Source organism: Xiphophorus couchianus, chromosome 5 (assembly GCF_001444195.1).
Source record: "Xiphophorus couchianus chromosome 5, X_couchianus-1.0, whole genome shotgun sequence".
NCBI lineage: Eukaryota > Metazoa > Chordata > Actinopteri > Cyprinodontiformes > Poeciliidae > Xiphophorus > Xiphophorus couchianus.
Window position 1 is genome coordinate 23597874 of NC_040232.1, and position 18644 is coordinate 23616517.

At 40.1% G+C, this 18644-nt stretch overlaps 2 protein-coding genes across 6 annotated transcripts; one reads left to right on the forward strand and one right to left on the reverse strand.

Moving 5' to 3' along the window:
• Nucleotides 1–51: 51 nt before the first annotated feature.
• Nucleotides 52–3957, forward strand: LOC114144926 (Krueppel-like factor 10). 3 transcript variants are annotated; one of them, XM_028018174.1, is made up of 4 exons: nucleotides 52–207; nucleotides 663–894; nucleotides 2494–3340; nucleotides 3429–3957. In XM_028018174.1, the coding sequence occupies exons 2-4, from the start codon at nucleotides 664–666 to the stop codon at nucleotides 3716–3718; spliced, it is 1368 nt and encodes a 455-aa protein (XP_027873975.1). In that variant the 5' UTR covers nucleotides 52–207; nucleotide 663; the 3' UTR covers nucleotides 3719–3957. The 3 variants fall into 3 exon arrangements, with proteins under 3 accessions (XP_027873975.1, XP_027873976.1, XP_027873974.1); XM_028018175.1 differs by having other exon boundaries at nucleotides 737–894; XM_028018173.1 differs by lacking the exon at nucleotides 52–207 and having other exon boundaries at nucleotides 253–894.
• A 298-nt stretch (nucleotides 3958–4255) lies between these two features.
• Nucleotides 4256–14488, reverse strand: LOC114144927 (antizyme inhibitor 1). 3 transcript variants are annotated; one of them, XM_028018178.1, is made up of 12 exons: nucleotides 14295–14488; nucleotides 11620–11741; nucleotides 10417–10627; nucleotides 9628–9801; nucleotides 9323–9495; nucleotides 8087–8221; nucleotides 7862–7943; nucleotides 7697–7771; nucleotides 7446–7605; nucleotides 7199–7314; nucleotides 5436–5653; nucleotides 4256–5348 (listed from the first exon to the last, which is right to left on the reverse strand). In XM_028018178.1, the coding sequence occupies exons 3-12, from the start codon at nucleotides 10516–10518 to the stop codon at nucleotides 5234–5236; spliced, it is 1350 nt and encodes a 449-aa protein (XP_027873979.1). In that variant the 5' UTR covers nucleotides 10519–10627; nucleotides 11620–11741; nucleotides 14295–14488; the 3' UTR covers nucleotides 4256–5233. The 3 variants fall into 3 exon arrangements, with proteins under 3 accessions (XP_027873979.1, XP_027873977.1, XP_027873978.1); XM_028018176.1 differs by lacking the exon at nucleotides 14295–14488 and adding an exon at nucleotides 12416–12623; XM_028018177.1 differs by lacking the exon at nucleotides 14295–14488 and adding an exon at nucleotides 12416–12623 and having other exon boundaries at nucleotides 11616–11741.
• Between the last annotated feature and the right edge of the window lie 4156 nt (nucleotides 14489–18644).

The following is an 18644-nucleotide window of genomic DNA, read 5'->3' on the forward strand; positions in this document are numbered from 1 at the left end:
CTATTGGTCGCCGCGATAAGCCCCGCCCCTTAATCTCTCCCCGTCGCATTTGAGACGATGAATGAGAAACAGGTCGAGAGGAGAAAAGTGGGAAACATCAAATTCTGCACTTAGATATTCACGCACAGACGACAAGGCTGACCTAAAGGTGAAACCTAAAGACTGCTCCCCTGGGGGAAAAAAAAAATCGCCCAATCCAACATAGATGTAAGTAAGATTTTTTAATTCCACTTAAAAAAAAGAGAAAGAAATATTGCATAAATTAGATAACATTTCTTTGAAAAGATTACTTTTGCATGGATAAGATTGCTTTATATTTGCAACCTGCTATGCATTTTATCCTTATGGCAGACAGGAGGGAGAAGGATGGCTGGCTCTGGCGGTCTGTGCCAGACCGCTGCCATAAAGGGGTTGTCTGGTTGTTTTGTAACCACTCTCAGCTTTCACTAGAAACTAGGTGAAAGGGGAGTGAGTGAAGAACACCGGCTGATCATGCCGGTTGCACGTCCTCCCTCCCCCATGTCCTGGAAATAGCTGAATCAATAAACCTGAAAACTAAACCTCCACAGGATGACTGTCAGTGAGGCATTAGATATTACTGTGTGGAGCCCGGAGCAAATTCTCAACACCCTCTCTCTTGTTTTTGTCTGTCCGATCTCTAGAATGAAAGTTGAAATGGACCAAAATGAGGTGTTAGACACCCGGTCTGATTTCCAGCCTTCTTCAATGGGTGCAGGTGACCTGCAGGCAGTGGAAGCTCTGATCTCCATGACTGAGCACTGGAAGATGAGGAACTTCAGGCCCAAAGAGCCCAGACCCCTCACCCCCTCCTCAGAATGCTCAGAGGATGACTCCGTACCCTCCGGTCCTTCTGCGATGCTTGGGTCGTCTTTTGTAAGTGAACTATAATTTCAGTGAATGTCACATTGCTTGTTTTCTTTTCTGCATTGTATTTTGGCCAGCTGTTATTTGACGGACCAACACAAATTCGCACATATCCAGTGGCGACACCAGAAGATGTTCATATGGGTGCTGAACACGATTCTCTGGGTGTTCCGGTGGGTGGCTAGCATTTTTCCAAGTATAGCCATGCCTCCCCACCCCTCACACTTTTAGGGCTTCACTGTTCAGATCTGTAAATTGAAAATTTTCTCAAGCAAAATGTAAAAAGAAAAGAAAAGTGTAACATGCATAACTGTACAGTTCAGTGAAGGCATCTCTGGGGTTTTTGGAGACTTTTAGTGAACTAAGAGCATCATGAAGACCAAGTGACGTAACATGCCTTCAGACTGGGGGGTGACACAGGACAGAGGGTAGAAGGAGTAGTGACCCCTTGTATTTTTCTCCATACTTATCAAGTCAAACCACATAGTGCAAAACGATATCACTGGTCAATCTATCCGCCAAATTCTTATATTTTTTTTGTGTGTTGTATTTATATTTATTTATATTCTTATATTCTTTATTCCTATTCCCTGTTTCTTGCATAATTTAAGGTTTTTCTTGCATAATTTGAGGTTTTGGTTACTCACATTTAGTGTGTACCTTAGTATTTAATTTGTAATTTTGTATTTTTTTGCATTTTTGCTTACTGTGTGTTATCTTTGTTTTTTGCCTGGGAGCTGCTGGTAACTTCAATTTCCTGAGGGAGTCTTCCCAAGGGATCAATAAAGTACAAGTCTAAGTCTAGTCTAAGTCTAAGTCAGACTGGCCAGGGATAAAGTTGTGTGAGAGATTTAAAGCAAGGTGAGGCTATAAAACAGTTATCCAAGTTTTGGACATCTCATGGAGTGATGTTCAATCTATCATCTCAACTAAAAACATACCCAGACCTGGTGATGTAACTCAACTCATGGGCAAATCAAGGAGAGGATTAGAGAAAGAAGTGGCCACGAAAGCCAAAGCATCTCTGAAGGAAGGGGTACAGCTCAGATGGGAAGATCTGCTAACACTATTAGTGGAGCACTCCATGAATCTGGACCTTAATGGAAGGGTGGTAAGAAGAAAGCCAGTGTTGAAAGAAACACATTAGAGGTCCCATTTCCAGCTTGCCACAAGCCTATAAGTGACTCAGCAAAATGTTATAAAGGTTGTCTGAACAGATAATAAAGTTTGTTGGCCTCCAAATGTGGATAGTTGGCACACTGAACAAATTATCTCTAAAGTTAAACAGGGAGGCAGCAGCGTCATACTGTCGGCGTTTTATAGGGAGGGACAGTGAAGATCGTCAAAGTTGACAGGCAGAAGGATGAAACTATTCACTGGGCTACCCTGGAAGAAGCTGTTAAGAGATGTGTCTTTGTGACCTGCAAATTAACACAATGAAAACCATGCATTATCTTTCCCCCTTTTCGGTTATCCATTACTTTATGTTGGTCTATCTCAGCAAAATATAACATAATTTGTGTTCATAACCTGCAAAAATATTAAGTGGTGTGAGTGGAGTGGCAGCAGAACTGAAAACTTAGTCCCACTCTTTGACTTTTCTTGCAGTGTATGACGCCACCCTACAGCCCACCCCACTGTGAGGCCACCCTTTCAGGGTCACCGCCTAAACTGCATCACTCTCCAGAGGATACAGCCATTTCCCAGAAGTACCAGTGCACTAGCGTGATCCGCCACACTGCGGATATCCAGCACTGCTCCTGTAGCACTCATCAACCCTTGCAAGAAGACACAGCCTCGGTGTCTCTTGCGCAAGACTCTAAAACGAATGTGGACGCCTTTAACAGTTGGACTAACCAAGACTCTGATAAAACTGTTGCAAAACAGAAAACCTCCAAAGATGCATCAGTGCATTTTGAACCCAGCCAGATCCAGATGAGTCGGATAAAACTAAACGATAGATCAAACATGGTTCCTTTAGTTCCGGCTGGGATCACTCTAGTTTCTCATGTACCAGTCTTTAGCCAGATCGTTCCCGTGTCCTCCACACTCACCGCTAGACCGCAAAACAGTGTCACAACCTCTACGTCTGTTCCATTAGCAATCACAACCTCACATGGTTCACAGCAGGAACTTGGATCGCCACTGATACCAACAGGTTCCCCTCCACGTATCCTGTTAGTAGAAGGTCAGGTGGTGAAAGGGCCCGCAGTGTTTCTTGTCCACCAACCATCTGTTCCTGCCATCTGGAACCTTCAGCAAGTGGAGAGGACATCTGGTGGCACCAGGTTTGCACCCATTGCCCCCGCTCCTGGGCGTGCCGCGTTGGAGCAAAGGAGCGCCGCTCTGCAAAGAGAGTCGTCACGTGTGCGCAGTCATGTTTGCCCTCATGAGGACTGTGGCAAGACCTACTTCAAGAGCTCCCATCTCAAGGCCCACATAAGGACACATACAGGTAAGAGACGAAGAATCTCAAGAAGTGCGATCTTGCTGATGATTCAAGCACAGTGAAAGTCAAATCCCCTCTGTCTTTGTCCCAACAGGTGAGAAACCCTTCAAATGCAAGTGGGAGGGCTGTGAGAGGCGATTCGCTCGTTCGGATGAACTTTCCCGCCATCGTCGAACACACACTGGAGAGAAAAGGTTTACGTGCCCCATGTGCCTCAGCCGCTTCATGCGCAGTGATCACCTGGCTAAGCACGCCCGACGACACTTTGTGGCGAAGAAGAAACCCTTCTGGGCATTAGGGATCAGCCCCACCGCAGACCTCTCTGCATCCATTGCTGTTAAAGTCTCCTCTATGAACGCTCTCGTGAGACACTCTAATTGCTGAAAGGCCAAAGACTGCGAAAGCAAACAAAAACTTATTGAGGCTGAATTTGCACAAATATTTATGTTCTTCCAGGTAAAAAGTGCAACAGAGATTAAGCACTGCTGTGTGTATGGAGAAGAGGAATCAAACTCTCTTCCATGAGCTCTTTGTTTCCTGCAACTTTTTGTTTTTCTGTCAACCTTTTTTTATTTGAACAAAGAGTCTGTTTGTGCCTTATAAAATATATTATTTTTAAACAATGTTTGTGCAATGTTTAGTTTTTGTTAGGAACACAGTATTACAAAGCAAACTTTGTAGTTTGAGGTCAATATGGATATTGAGATCAAGGGTTTGCATGTTTCTGGGGTAATGAAGTTTGTGCTGTAACTGGTAGGGTAGGTTGCTGGTTCAAACCTCGCTCCATTTGTCTCACATTTGTCTATTTGGGCAAGATACTTCTCCCGTCTTGCCTGCCAGTGGTGGTCAGGGCCCAGTGACACCGATGCATGGCAGCCCTGCTTTGACGAGAGAAATTAAAAACCCAGTAACACACAGCCACGTCATTTAGCTGTTTATTAATGTTCATTTTGACAAGCTACAGCAGCAACTTAACAGAAGGCAAGTGCCTTACCAGTTTTATTCTTAGACACAGATTTGGGAGACGGCTTTACAGATGTGAGACATGCAATACAAGCAACCTTGCATTGTCAAAAACTCTGGCAATAATCTTGCAACACATATATTCAGTATAAATAAGAGGATGTGAAGTTTATAGAAAACACAAAACGTACTGTTTTGTTACTGAAATGTCCCTTTCTGTTGCAGCTGATTCCTTATCCATCAACACTTACCCTGTTCCATCTGCAGCACATGCTGTATAATGCTCTGGCTCTACGATCTGCTGGCCCTTTTCGGAAAGCCGCTCTGCACTTTGGCGAAACACAAACACACCAGCCAACTGGTGATCACTTAAACCGTTGCTTTCGAACCGCACCGGGCCGAAACAGTCTATGTTTTCTGCAAGGAGCAGATGCCACTGCGACACCAACGATAACTGAAAATAGTCGATTTTTGATAGAACTGATGGGAGTTAAACTTGTCATATATAATAAATTATGCAAGACAATAAAAATTATAAATACAAGTGTAATAAAAAATGATTTCAGAGCAATGTTTCAATCACTCAGATATGCAATTTACTGAGACTGGCAACACTAGCAGAAGTAGTAAATACATCAGTTAAATATATAATCACAACAATTCTACATATACCTAATTCAGTAAACTGCAATTCAATGGAATGCTGATAACATAAAATACTTGAGTAATTCTGAAATAATTCTGCTACGTACTATTTGACATGAACTGTTTTGATTTTCAGGGTGTAATCTCATCAGAGTTGAGGATAAGGTTAGATCCTGGTCCCAGTGCTTTTACACATATCTGCACAACTGGCTTAATGAGTTCGTCAAGGTGAAGGACAATAGCAGCGCAAACCAGTAGGAGAAGCCGAAAGCCTTCCTGGTCGGCAGGTTGCTAAGCTGGAACAGACAGTGCCGCTTCTGTTTGGCAGGAGCCGAGGAAATATGGGATCCATAAGAAGTACTTCATCGTAGTCTCACTGGTTACACCAACATCCTGCATTTCTACCCTAAAGAAGGAAACAAGCACAAAAATAAAAAATTAAAATAACTGATTCCTTCTGAATGCAGAAGAAAAACATCAGAGAGATTCTCACCAATCTCTCGAGGATATCACATAGTGGACAGGGGGCGGTGTTGAGTCAGTGGGAGGGAATAGAGGCTGACCCAGAGTGTAGGCTCCGGCTTGTGGAAACAGCAGCCAGTCCCCAGTGTGGAGCTCAGGTAGCAGGCAGTGGTCCACCACTTGGTCCAGGTCGTCCCCAGAGGGACCCCACAAGCTGCTGCTGAACACTGGGAGGTCCAGAGACGCATTCTGTCCACAAGGCATCAAACAGAATCATTAAATCATTGGAAATTAAAGGGACAGATCAGATTTGTTGAAGTTATGTTCCCTTATCTCTGATAGCAATGTCATATTTGTAGAAAGAGTTGTAAAAAAAAAAAGTGAAGAAATCCTCAAAGACGTGCCATGCATACTGTTGAGACGTTTACTCCAGACACGCACCATACATGCACGCACACTCAACTACGGACACAAAGATTCTGCACAAAAGCCTTTTGTGTCATACGGACACTTTCTGTAGAAACGAAACTTAACTTTAGCTCATCGTCTGACCACTAGGCAGTGACGTAACACACCAGCAGACCAGGAGGCGGACTTTAGGATATAAGCAAGGTGTCTTCCGTGTTTGAGCAGATGCTGTATAGATTCGGGCCTTTACACTTGACATCCACAAAAGCCTGTAAGGGTAAGCGTCTCTTTCTTTTTAGCGCTAAAAAGAATAAAATAAGTAAACTCTGATTGTTCTGTGTTGGCTGATTTCCTGTTCGTGTGCTCACACGTTTTGGGTCCGTCGAGTTTAAATCACAACAATACCAACTAGCTAGGGATGAACTGATTGCAGTTTCTACTTGATCACAGATTTCTAAAAAGGCTGACCTGCCGATTCTGATCTTTGTAGGAAAAGTCCCTAAATGTAACACCAAGTTGGCCACTGTGCAAATCAGTTTCACATCTAAGTATCGGTTGATCTCCAAAAACTAAGAAAATCAGGGCCGATTTAGCCCTACTATTGGCAATTTAAAGGACATAAGACATAACACTATACTATACTATTGAATGAGGTTGTTTTCACAATTGAATGTAGTCTGTGATACACGTCAAGTTCCATTATCTGAGCCTGCACTAGTCTGCTTGATCAGCTGATTGTTGGGATCATTTCCAAACAACTAGGAAACCTGGAAAAGCACAGGAATGTGCACCATCTGCTGCACAAGTGACAACCTGTTGCTGAACCAGAATCTTACTCTAGTCTTGGCAGACTTTGATTTATGCAGCTCATTGACGAGTTGTAGCTCACGAGGAAGACTGATACAGAAGGCAGTTAAAAAAACAACCATTATCAGCCAAAACCGATGTTAGTGTCGATTTATGTGACGTCCCTCCACAGTACAACATACAACACGAGCAACAGGCTTAACGTGTAGATGCTTATTCTCCAAAATAAAGCGGCGCAAGCCATGGATCTAAACATTTGCAGTTAAAATTGGATTAAATAGCTACAAATGTAAATGATAACTATGTTTACTTAATGTAAAACTATGTCTTTAATGTGCATGGTTAACAATAGTCACTCCACTGTTGCCAACTTATCAATTTTGTTGATTTACCTACTGACGTTTCAGATGAAAAATTCAGTAATGGCCAAAATTGGAATTAGCAGTTTTGTTTTTTTTTTTAAAGATCTGTGATCGGCCAGAAAACTGTCATCGGTGCACCCCTATTTTAAGGCGTGGGTGGAAAGAACAGTCTTGTTGGGTTTGCATGTTCTATGTCCGGAATGTTGTTGAGACTCACCTTATGAACAGATGGCGTTGCAATTACTGTTTCTGAGAGCTTGCTTGAAAATGATCCGTACACCCCCTCGTTCATGTAATACTGGAACTCTGGCTCCTCATTGGGAGACAGCTTGCCTGTTCAAGGATGTAGAGTTTATTTAATACTTCAAAATACACAGTCTAAAGGTGACCGAAAGCTTTAACTAATCCCGTAAACACATCAAATTAAATTATTCATCTTAACCACAAAGCATCGTTCAACCTACTTTGTTTCTGGTCCTGGCAGTCACGAGCCATCACCGCTTTGGAAATGATGTTCACAGCCAGAGTGAATGCAGTGGACACAAAGAAGCTTCCGGGTTCTGCAATAATGGAGACTCCAGAAGGGAAGTAAAGGTCCACCATGGACATGACAGCACAGTTAATCTAAAAAAAACAAAAACATGACAGGATGTTAGGAATTTTAAGTCTAAGCTAAACCGAATACATCCAGAAACATCATGAAAGCACAGCTGACCATTTCCAGCTGAGTCTCAGAACCACTGAATCCGCCTCCAATGTCCAAGATGTTCATGCTGAAACCGACCTCCTCCTGCAGGAGACAAAAGCAAAATATTACCCGTTTTACCTGTCTCTGGAGCTGAAACTAAAACCAGTTCACTTTTAAATTTACAATACTTACACCCATGTCAAAGACGCAGCGGGCATCAGAGATTGCATGACTGTAAACCTGGTCATCGTCACATGTGCTGGAAATGTGAGACCTGAAAGGGAGAAGACGCCCGTCACAGTCGCACAAAGTCCGGTTTTATTCGGGTTACTGCAGAATATTATTTTCTCGGGAATGAATTGCTGCTGTGGAATCACTTCAGTGTGTTTGTTTAGGATGATTTTCAGCGCGTCTCACCTGACTCCCACAACTTGCACACCGAGCTCCTTCGCGCTCTCCAGCAGACGCCTGCAGTCTTTGAGGGAGCAGCCGAACGTCATGCCCATCTCGTCGTCTGGGTTACAGGCCTCGGTGGACACCTGCAGCAGCAGCCTGGGTCGACGCATGGCAGAAAGAGCAGCGGTTACTGATGTGGAAGTTCACTCAACAATTTGGTGTTGGGTCAGAATGTCCAGCTTCTTTCACAGTATATGTCCATGTTCAAGGTGGTGCAATTACATTTTTAACTACTGTCAGGTGTTTTGACACCAGAACCAACCTGGATTCTTGCACTTACCCTGGTTAGCGCTCTGCTAAAGAAATAATTAGCATGAGCTACAGGAAGTCTATTGCTACACCAACTAGACACGATACCCCAGTGATCACAACTACACAGTTTTCAGATGATAACCTGCCCCAATAATTATTGCCATAAATTATAATAGTGTTGTTTTAAAACCATTTCAAGTACTATATAATCACCTTCCTAAAATAATGGCCAATGTCTTTTTTTTCCTAAATCATCTTTTAGCAAGAAAAGATTTGGAAAAAGAAAGAAAGAAATGACTTAGGCCATTGTCAATATCCTAAAATAATGTCCTAATAATGCGAATTCAGCCTTCCAAAGATTAATAAACTTTAAGTCTGTACAGAACACTTAACATTGAAACTGCAAGAAATTTTAAATATCCAAAATAAAACACAACAACCAAAAATGATAAATAAAAAGAAAATGAACAAAACATCACACACAACCAAAATCAAAAATAAAATGGATTATGGCGTCCCTGTAAATAAGATATCATTGTAACATAACATAACGTAATACAGTGAAGTTTTACCTTTTTAAGCTTGGAACATCTTGGAGGCCATGGCAGGATTTTAGAAACTTTAGAGTCTCACTGACGTCTGAGTAAAGCTAAATGATGCTTAGCAGCTAGCTCAAAATGTCAATTCAATAATGGTTAAATTATTGTGCCATCACATCAACGTCTTAAAAAAAAATGCTCATGGAAGGCTAGACAGAAAGATAATTTAATAATACAATCTAATATAAAAATCTTATTTTAGAATCTCATAAAGCTAACTTCAGTAGATCTAAGCTTTACCAAAACTGGGGACTGAAATCATCCACAAATTCTGAACACAGCACATCTAGTTCCTCATCAAAGTGCATCAGTCCACTGACTGGAAACACATACTGCACTGACTTACTTGGCATTAGGGTGGCAGCGAGAAATCTTGCGCAGCTCTGCTTCGTTATCACACACAAGGAGGTCGATGCCATTTTTAGCCGTGTATTTTATGTGGGAGACTTGTTTGCAAACGCCGCTGTAGATGATGTCTTCGGAGGGAATCCCATGGCTCTGCACGAGCTCAAGTTCAGACTGGAATTCAAAAACAGTCTGAACTGAGAAAGAAGCAATACAGGCATCTTGACGCTCTGCTAAAATGAAACACTTCACGCCCATCGGACCAAACCGACAGACAGCAAAACTCCTATAAGGTGTGAGCATTACCTTGTTGGAGCACGTGAACCCGGAGCCAAGGGCAGCGAGAACCTCAATCACTGCCGGGCTGCTGTTGCATCTGACAGCATAGTAAGGACGAATTTGGGGCATGTGAGTTCGCCAGCGAACGTGCTGCCTCATGATCGCTCCCAGGTCAGCGACAAAGAAAGCACTCTTCTCAGACTGCAAAGAGCGAGAGCAGAAATATAAATGAGATTAACATATACCAACTAGGCCTCTTGCAATAATAAATCAATTAAATCACATGATAAATTCAATATCGAGTATTATCAAATGCAATCATTTCCATTAGCATGATTTATCGTTTTCTTTTTTTTACCAAAAAGTCTTCAGTCTGTTTGCTTTGCTCTCAAATAGCCATTTTTTTTGAAGGACAGTTTTGTTTACACAGACTTCATAAGTCATTTTATTTGTTCTGTTGTTTTTGTTCATTTATTTTGGATTTTTAAAATATCTTACACTCCCAGCATTAAACCGTCACCAGAATTTAAAGCTTATTGATCTTTAAGAATATTTTCTTGCATTATTATGCCATTATCATTACAATACTTGAAAATGGTCTCAAAACAACAATATTATTGTTTACCGCAATAACGTCTGGAGTAGTTTATCGTTCCAGCAAAAATTTGTTATGGTGGCAGGCCGGGCACCAGCCAGCTCAAGCTCACTTTGCTAAGTTTGGAAAAGGTGTAAACCAACGGACTTTAACACAGTTATGGCCCTGAATCTAACAAAAACTATTCAAAGCAATGTTTAGTGAAGGTGGAGCGCGCTCACCAGTGTTTGTTCTTCAATGTGATTATTAATCACATCACTTAGGGCGGTGCCTCCGTCCAGTAAGCTGACAGAATACTGCGGTTCATCTGTGATGCCTTTCATCCTCTGGATCTTTGTCTTCTGATCCGACAGGCATAAAGAACGGAGCTGGTCAAGAGTGGTTTTCGTGGCTGCACGTCAAGCCCCTGGGGTCCTAGATTTACACAACAAACTGTGGAGGGGGAAAAAAAAAAAGGTCAAAATCTGCTGGGAATGTTTCAAGACAGTAATGCAACATAAAGCTCTATTAGTAATTTCATTAAACATTAATTTTCCCCCTTTATTATTGGTATTTGTTTCCCTTTATTATAATTATTATTTTTCCTCTGCGAATTCAACAGAAAACACACTCCGTATTACAAATGCCTGTACTGAACATTTTTTTCCTTCCTTTTTTTCGGGCACACATTTTGTTTATGTGTATGTTCACCTAGTCTTAACTTGATTTGTTTATATCACAATGATAAAAAAAAGTGTTACTTAGGCTAATAAAATCAATTTCATTAACTATGAACCCATTAAAAAACTTAAAACAACTCACCGAACTTTTGCTGGAAAAGTTGCCAAATACTGCGATAAAGTTGCCATGTTGTTAAGGTGAGGTAATTATTGCTAACTGTGACCTGTAATGTCTACTCTGTTGTCTTTTCAGTACATTTTTAAACAGCAAATATTACATTAGAAGCCACTGCTGACACAAGTCAACTTGTACTTCATTGCCTGTTGTAGCAAAATATTAAAGGAGCAAAGGGAATATTTAAGTGTAATTAGAAAGTCTGTAGCTGGAAAAAAAACAAACATGCAATGTTTTGGGGTTTTTTTGCAACAAAAAGCCAAAAATCTGCGACAGACTGGCGACCTGTCCAGGGTGTACCCCGCCTCTCGCCCGGAACGTAGCTGGAGATGGGCACCAGCAACCCTCCCGACCCCATTAGGGACAAGGGTGACCAGAAAATGGATGGATGGATGGAAAAAGCCAAAAATACATCTAAGAGGTTTGAGTCTAAATATAGCTATTCTGCAATTTATGTGGGACAGTTTTTAGATACAGAGGCTGAACAGAAGTAGCCTTCCAACTGAGATACACTGCGTAAAAAAGAAAAAAAAAAGGTACGTGAAAATACTATTTGTGTATCTTCTGATAAGAGGCATCAATGTACCTACATGGAGGAGTCCAGTGAGGAACTCGTCCGCTATCAGCTAGGATCCCAAGGCGGCTCAGCGTTGAAGTCAAACGGCTCTCTGTTAAGAGCTGCCCCTAGGTCCTCTGGGTAGTTGTTGAACACCTGCAGAGAACCAGAGGAGGACAGAGAGGAAGACAAAACAATTACTGACCAAGTTAAAAGACAAAAAACACAGCAAGTAGTAGCCCAATAATGGTTTTCCTTTCCTATTACTTACATGCCTTAATTACTAAGCTAGTAATTAAGGCATTACTAAATGACTAGTTTAGTGTATTTATTGACAAAGCCACTATCACTTTTTTTAGTAAAAAAGAAAAAAATAGAGGCTAAGGACTTGATATAGTTATGGGTATAATCCTACAATTACTATTTTTTTTAAATATGAAACCATAAACTCGCACATTAAAATATATACCTATAAACACACAAACATAAGTGGGAGAGTTACAATCACATTATGACCGTAAAACTTTATTACTCCTCATCCGCCAAACACTATTAAGTCACCCAATATGACATTGATTCATTTGTAATTTCTCCCTTAGCTTATCATTACTGTGTCATTTATCGGACATTAGCATGAAGGCGTTCAAATGACTTCAAGGCAGTCATTTGAACGTTTTTATAAAATCTGAGTAAAGTTACTACCATATCAACCACGTTAATAGCATTTTTATGCATTCACACCAGGCAAACATGTCCGTCCCGCTTAATTTAGCAAACAGCAAGCGATGGCTAACAAGGAGCTAACAGTGGAACCATCTAACGCTACTTACGTTGGCCGAAGATCCAAAACTGGGACGAGAACGCTTTTTCCTTTTTGGCGGAATTTTTAAAGCGTGTTGGGTTTACTGACGAAGAAAGCTGCAGCTGCCATAGAAACAATGAGAGTTGCGTATTTTAGCTGCTGGCACCACTCATTTATTACAACTGATTGAACGAAGGCGACGGAAGTGACCGACACTCGGGAGCGTCAAGCAGGAAAGTACAAAATGAAGACACATCCGGCAATTTAACAAAATAAAAGCGATATCGAAATAGTTTCAATAAATTCCGACAGCCGATATGGAGACAATTTTTAAGTCAGTAGCAGCGGCGCCGGATTCATTTTTGAGGTGGGTGAGGGTGCCGTGGGGTGCCGTGGGGTGTTTTCATCACCTATGATCAATTCAGTGGGTTTGTCGTAATTTGTCCCGTAGTAAACAGCAAACATCCCTTACAACGTTTTAGGGTCTACCATGCGCTGCGGTCTGGCTAGATTCGATGATTGTTTGCTATTAAATGCACTGCGGTCATAGACATTTGGTGGAAAATAATCAGTAAAAAAAATGTTAAAAGTTGTCAGTGGGGAACATGCAGAAGGCAGCTTTACACGGAGCATTCAGCTCTCAATGTGCACACAGTGCGACCAGCCGTACAGCTGCGGGAGCCCTCTCTGCTCTGCTACTTATTACAAGTCCAAAATACGCACGACACAACTATGCCGAGGGTAGATAGAGATGACGAAAATCACGACTGGTCAAATATTTGTAAAATAAAAAAAAAAAAAAAAAGATGTCAGATATCCTCAATGCCAATTTAGAGCAGCAGGAGAACCTAATAGTCCCAGCGTATCATCACGTTACGAAGGGGGGAGGTAATGGGCCCCCTGACGCTCCTGTTCCGTCTATGGTTAATAGTCGCATTCATTTCAATAACATCAATAACGAAAAAATAATAGTGAAAAGCAATTCATCTCATAGAGATGATGAAATAACTTGATTAATTTCAGATTGACGTCGCTCTGTCAAATTTAAATTAATATGGGAAGTGGTAGAAACTCCACACCGAAATATCCTAGCAATTAGAAAAAAGTCACTTTTTTTTATGTAAATTCATTAAGAACAAAAAATATTTTAAGTTCTCATTCATTGTACTTTTTGTACACAATACGCATGGCAAACTATGGAACCAAGCTACTCTGAGGTAATAAAATAATCATTTTAAAACATTCAAAGAACTAGAATTTTACATCTAATTCGTTACAAATTGCTCTTAATGAGATGCCAGAAGGATGTTGGATTGACTAGACTTTCAGTTAACTGGTACCACTTACTGCTTCACACTGCCATGCAGCTGGCTGAAAGAAGGCAACTACATTTTCACTAAATTTGACTGTATGGAAATATTTCCAGTTACACAAACAAAACGTACTTAATATATTTTAATGACTTAAACAATAAATAAGCATATTATTTTAGCATGGGTGACAATAACTGTTGCCTTTTTGTTTGTCATTAAAGCAGTTGGAAGAGCAAAGCTGTTATACATGTTGGTATTAAATGTTTGGGCTGGAACCGCAACAAAGTGAAATAGTATTTTTTCTTACTTACGCTGTCCTATTAACAAGTCTTCTTTAGATTGTTCACTTTTTCTAAGTTAACATTTTTATGCATAATACAATACAATAAACACATCAGGCATTTTTCTTTGCTGCAGTGCAGCACATGACAAACAATCTCCAGGAAGAAGCTGCTGCTGTTAGAATTTAATTTAACTTTAATGTCATCAGTTGAAGTTAAATTAATTTTCAAATTTCCTTTTTATCGTATAATGCATCTGTTACGATCCGACCCATCTGGCAAACATTTGATAATTGGTACTTTTTCTGATTACCTGTGCTATGTCTTCTTCGCATTTTCCATGGCTGTTCAGTGAGGACCAAATGTTGTCCAGTAAGGTTTGTAGAATATTCCTGCCTATTATAAATCAATCAGAATCTTCCTAATGTCACAATCAGATATTACATTCATTTTATTTTTCTTAAAGCTCATGCTAAGACAGGACTTTCTTGTCCCACAGCCTCAGTTGCTATGACTTTGAGTTGTGCCTGCCCCTCTCTTTTTCCTTTCTTCCTTTCTTTCTTTCTTTTTTTTTTTTTGAGAAGATGAATTTGCATGTCTCCCTCCTCAACACTGGAGGAGGAGGGTGACAAGGAAAGCCCAACAACTGTTTGCCAAACACAGAAGTGAAGTGTTTTCTCACATCATGCCAGCATATAGCAGCAAAATAAGTTGCAGATGGACTTTTAGCCACAAATTAAAAAAAAAAAAATATATATATATATATATATATATTACGAATGAAGCTGTTTCTGTGTGTTTTATTTCCCGGGTGCAAAGATCTCCTGAAGTCTGCCTTGTCATGGCTACTCCATGTTCTCTTAAGTCAGCGTTTTCTGTACAGTCGGAGAACACACCGTACCCATAACCAAAACACACAAACAAGGCATGCCTATTCTGAATAGCCACATGCAAACAGCAGCTTCTTATCACGCTACAAAAGCTACAATCCAGCAAACTTTGCCCCAGTGAACCTACAAGCCTTAATCGCCTATGAAAATCCTCTGTTTTCCAAAAACAACAATATCCACGAAGTATTTGCCACCTTGATTGACCCAAATATATTTCAGAACCTGCAGCAGTTCATGCATGATTTGTTCCTTTAAAAAAAAAAAAATCTTTAAATTGTTAGATGAAATCTGAATGTGCCTTGCGGCAAAATAAACAATGGCCTTGTTTGTTTCACTACTATTACTGAGAGTCCATTGTAAAGACCGGAGAGGCTTTCCTCGGGCTGCGGCACAAAAGCTGTTCCGTGTTTTGTGCCCGTTTTCTGCGGCACAAACTGAGGCTATGTATATATAAGGCTAATCATACATAGCATCTAGAGTGGCTTCCAGTAAAGCTTGCTCCTGATTTCCATTGTTTGGCTCATAATAGGCAGCGCAGCCCGTTGGGTATGCGACAGAGGGACATGCGTACCACCCACCGTCAGGCCAAATACTCCAGTGGCTGCATTGTGCTGCAGGAATTCATATCTGCAAACATTGCAAACAGATTACCTCAGTGCACAGATTTAGGCAGACCCTAAATCGGGTCTGACTGAATTTCCAGTCAGACAGAACAAAACAGGCCTTTTAAAACCGATTAAATGGGTAACAGCTGAAAAAAATGTATTAAACAACATCCAATTTATTTCTTTTTTTTACAATAAATTTCAGCTCTTAGTCACCAATATAATGAATGTTTAGGTATCAGGTCTTCTTTGTAAATCCACGTTTAATTATTAGGCCATTAATCCATCATGTGGACATGAGCGACTGCACAAATCCTCTATGAACTGATTTTATGCAAGTTGCTGTGGTGTTGTTAAGTCACACAGACATGGTTTCCCCTCTTTTTGCCAGAGAATGCCAGTGAGCAGAAAGGAAATGCAAACAAATGTCTCACAATGATCTGCATGATAATCAGGGAAAAAGAAACGCAACTGGATCCAAGAACCCATATAACAACACACTTGGCTGGACCTTCCCTGCTATTCAGAGTCGGTGTTGACAAGCCGGACACTCTTTCCAAAATCAAATGAATAAGTCAGACATTTATGACCATGTTTTATACATTTTTGTTCATGTGATGAGTATGTATGCGAGACTAAACTGAGCAGCATTTGTCCAGCAACGAATGAATGCAACGAATATAAAGCATTATTTTTGATGTGATTTGAAATAAGAATCCGAAAGCATTTATCCAGGAGGGGGAAAAAAAATTAATTCACCTAAAAATAAACTGAAAAGATGAATCAAATCTTATCTGTAGCCATTTTCTTGACATGTCATGTTCAACAATTGTATCAAAGAGGTGGAGAGAGTCTGCAAGATAGTACCTGAAAGGCAAACAATAACGCAGTCTGACAAATGATGCACATTTAACCTTTGTCTCCACCCTGCAAAAGACAGAGTGTCTTTAAACTTCATAATTATGTCAGATCATGAACTTGTGAGAGTGTCTCAGACTAAAATGAAAGGAGTATAGTGTATTCTTTCTGGGAAATAAAACCTATTTCCCATGAATCAAGCAAGATCTTATTTTAAAAAGCTGTAAGCGTGAGTTTTATTTTCTGCTGTGTTATCAAATATCCAGTGGCTTGCAAAAGTATTCACACCCATTGAACCCTTTCATATTTTGTCAAGTTTCAACCACCAACTTCACAGTATTTCATTGGAATGTTTTATGTGAAAGACCAACATAAAAAGTGTCAATTTGAGAAGAAGAAGCAAAATAAGATGTTACAAAAAAAAAAAAAAACAACTGAAAAGTGTATGTTGGTATTAATTTCCCTTTACTCTAATACCTAGAATTTGATGCAACCTGTTTATAGTTTTATCTTAACATAAACACCCGTTTCTGGACAGGCCTCAGGTGTTTGCTTGAGAACATTAGTGAGAGGACAGTGTGCTGGATCAGGGTTGTGTAAAGTTGTGGAAATTTTCAAACAAAAATGTATCAGAGTACTAATGTAATGTAATAAAGAACATTTCTATTCTAAAAGTTTTTTGGGTTTGCTTAATGCCAGGTGGTTTATATGTTGCTCTTGCAAAATGGAGGTGCCATAGTTTACCAATTGGTAGTTGGTAAACTATGGCAGTTGGGCTACCATCTATAGTTCATCTATGTGTGAACTATAGATGGCAGACAGTTGCACGATAGTTGAACTAGTTACATGCAGGAATAACGTTTCTAAAAAACATTAAAAACACTCTTTTGCCTTCATAATAAAAACATAGCAGTTTACTTTAGCTCTCCAGATTTCTGCTTGAACAACAATATTATTGTTCATTTGTATACTGCTATTCAGTAAGAGAAATAAAAAAAGAGAAGACGAGCTAGCAACAAAAAAATGACAAAAGTCGGCAGATCTATTCTATTACGCTTAAATTCTTGAATGCTTCCAGGCGCCTATTCTCCATAGAAATGTCAGGAAAAATTTTTTCCACATTGTCGTTTGTGGCAGAAGCAGTACTGGAAACAGCTTCATCCTCACTGAGCCTCAGCTGATCGCACACCGGACTCCCAGCGGCACAGTGCCCAGCGCGGGCATGTGGTGTCCTGATAATGTCCCTGCAGACTGGCCTGCTGCCAGCCACGGGCAAACTCTAGCCTGCTGTTTGATGTTGAGGGTTGGCTCCAGACAGACCAAGCATTGTGTCCCAAACAATAAAGCCCAGGCCCACTAAACTATAAACATGTCCCTTTGGGGGCGTTTTCCTCGCTTTCTTTGCAGGAGACACCCATAATCAGGAAACCTGACCTGACTTGCCTAAATTTAGCAACCCTCAAACCTCAAGTGCCACTGACTTGTCACCAATCATCATTTGTCTCCTGCTCTAATAAAATGCTAAAGAATAGAGGATGTCGACGGTAGCTTGACTCTGAGGTGGAGGTCTTATAGTTTATTGTTTTTTGACATTTGTCAAAACCATAAATGGCAACAAAAAAAGTGACCTTTGACAACATGTTTTTTTCTCTGCAATGTTTCTTATATAATATCTACGCCGCTGTTGCTAGGGATACATTACTAAAGAAACTGACTGGAGACCCAAACAGTATTGGGGCCCTTGTTCATAATTGTTGACTGCATGTATAATAAATTAGAATGCATGTCCCAATGAATCTTAAATTAAAAGGACCTTTGAAAATAACCTTAAAACAGGTATGATGCAAACTTTTCATTAAATCCACATTTATGTTTTTTAAAAATGTTTTTTTTAATTGGTCTGATGTAATATTTAAATTTTAAATGTCATGTTTTTATTACCTGTAAGTGGAAAATTATCACAATTAACAGAAATGAAAGCTTTCAAACATCTAAAGGTGTGTAATTAATCTATTTAATATTTTTACTTAATATATATGGACTTTTCAGTGATATTGCAATTTATTAAATGGGTTAGTTTATATGCATATTTTTCTTTTTATTCTTCATTTTATCTCCTCTGAAGTTTCTATCTTTATACTTTATGTCTGTGTGCTGTGAGTGCTTGAAAACTGAAGTCAAATTTCATGTTTGTGCACACAACCTTAGCCAATAAAGTTTATTCTGATATTATATTGTTTTAGAGTCTTCTATGAGAGGTTTCTTTGCTTGGTATGGTTACAACTATAAAGTTGCATCATATGGAAGAGA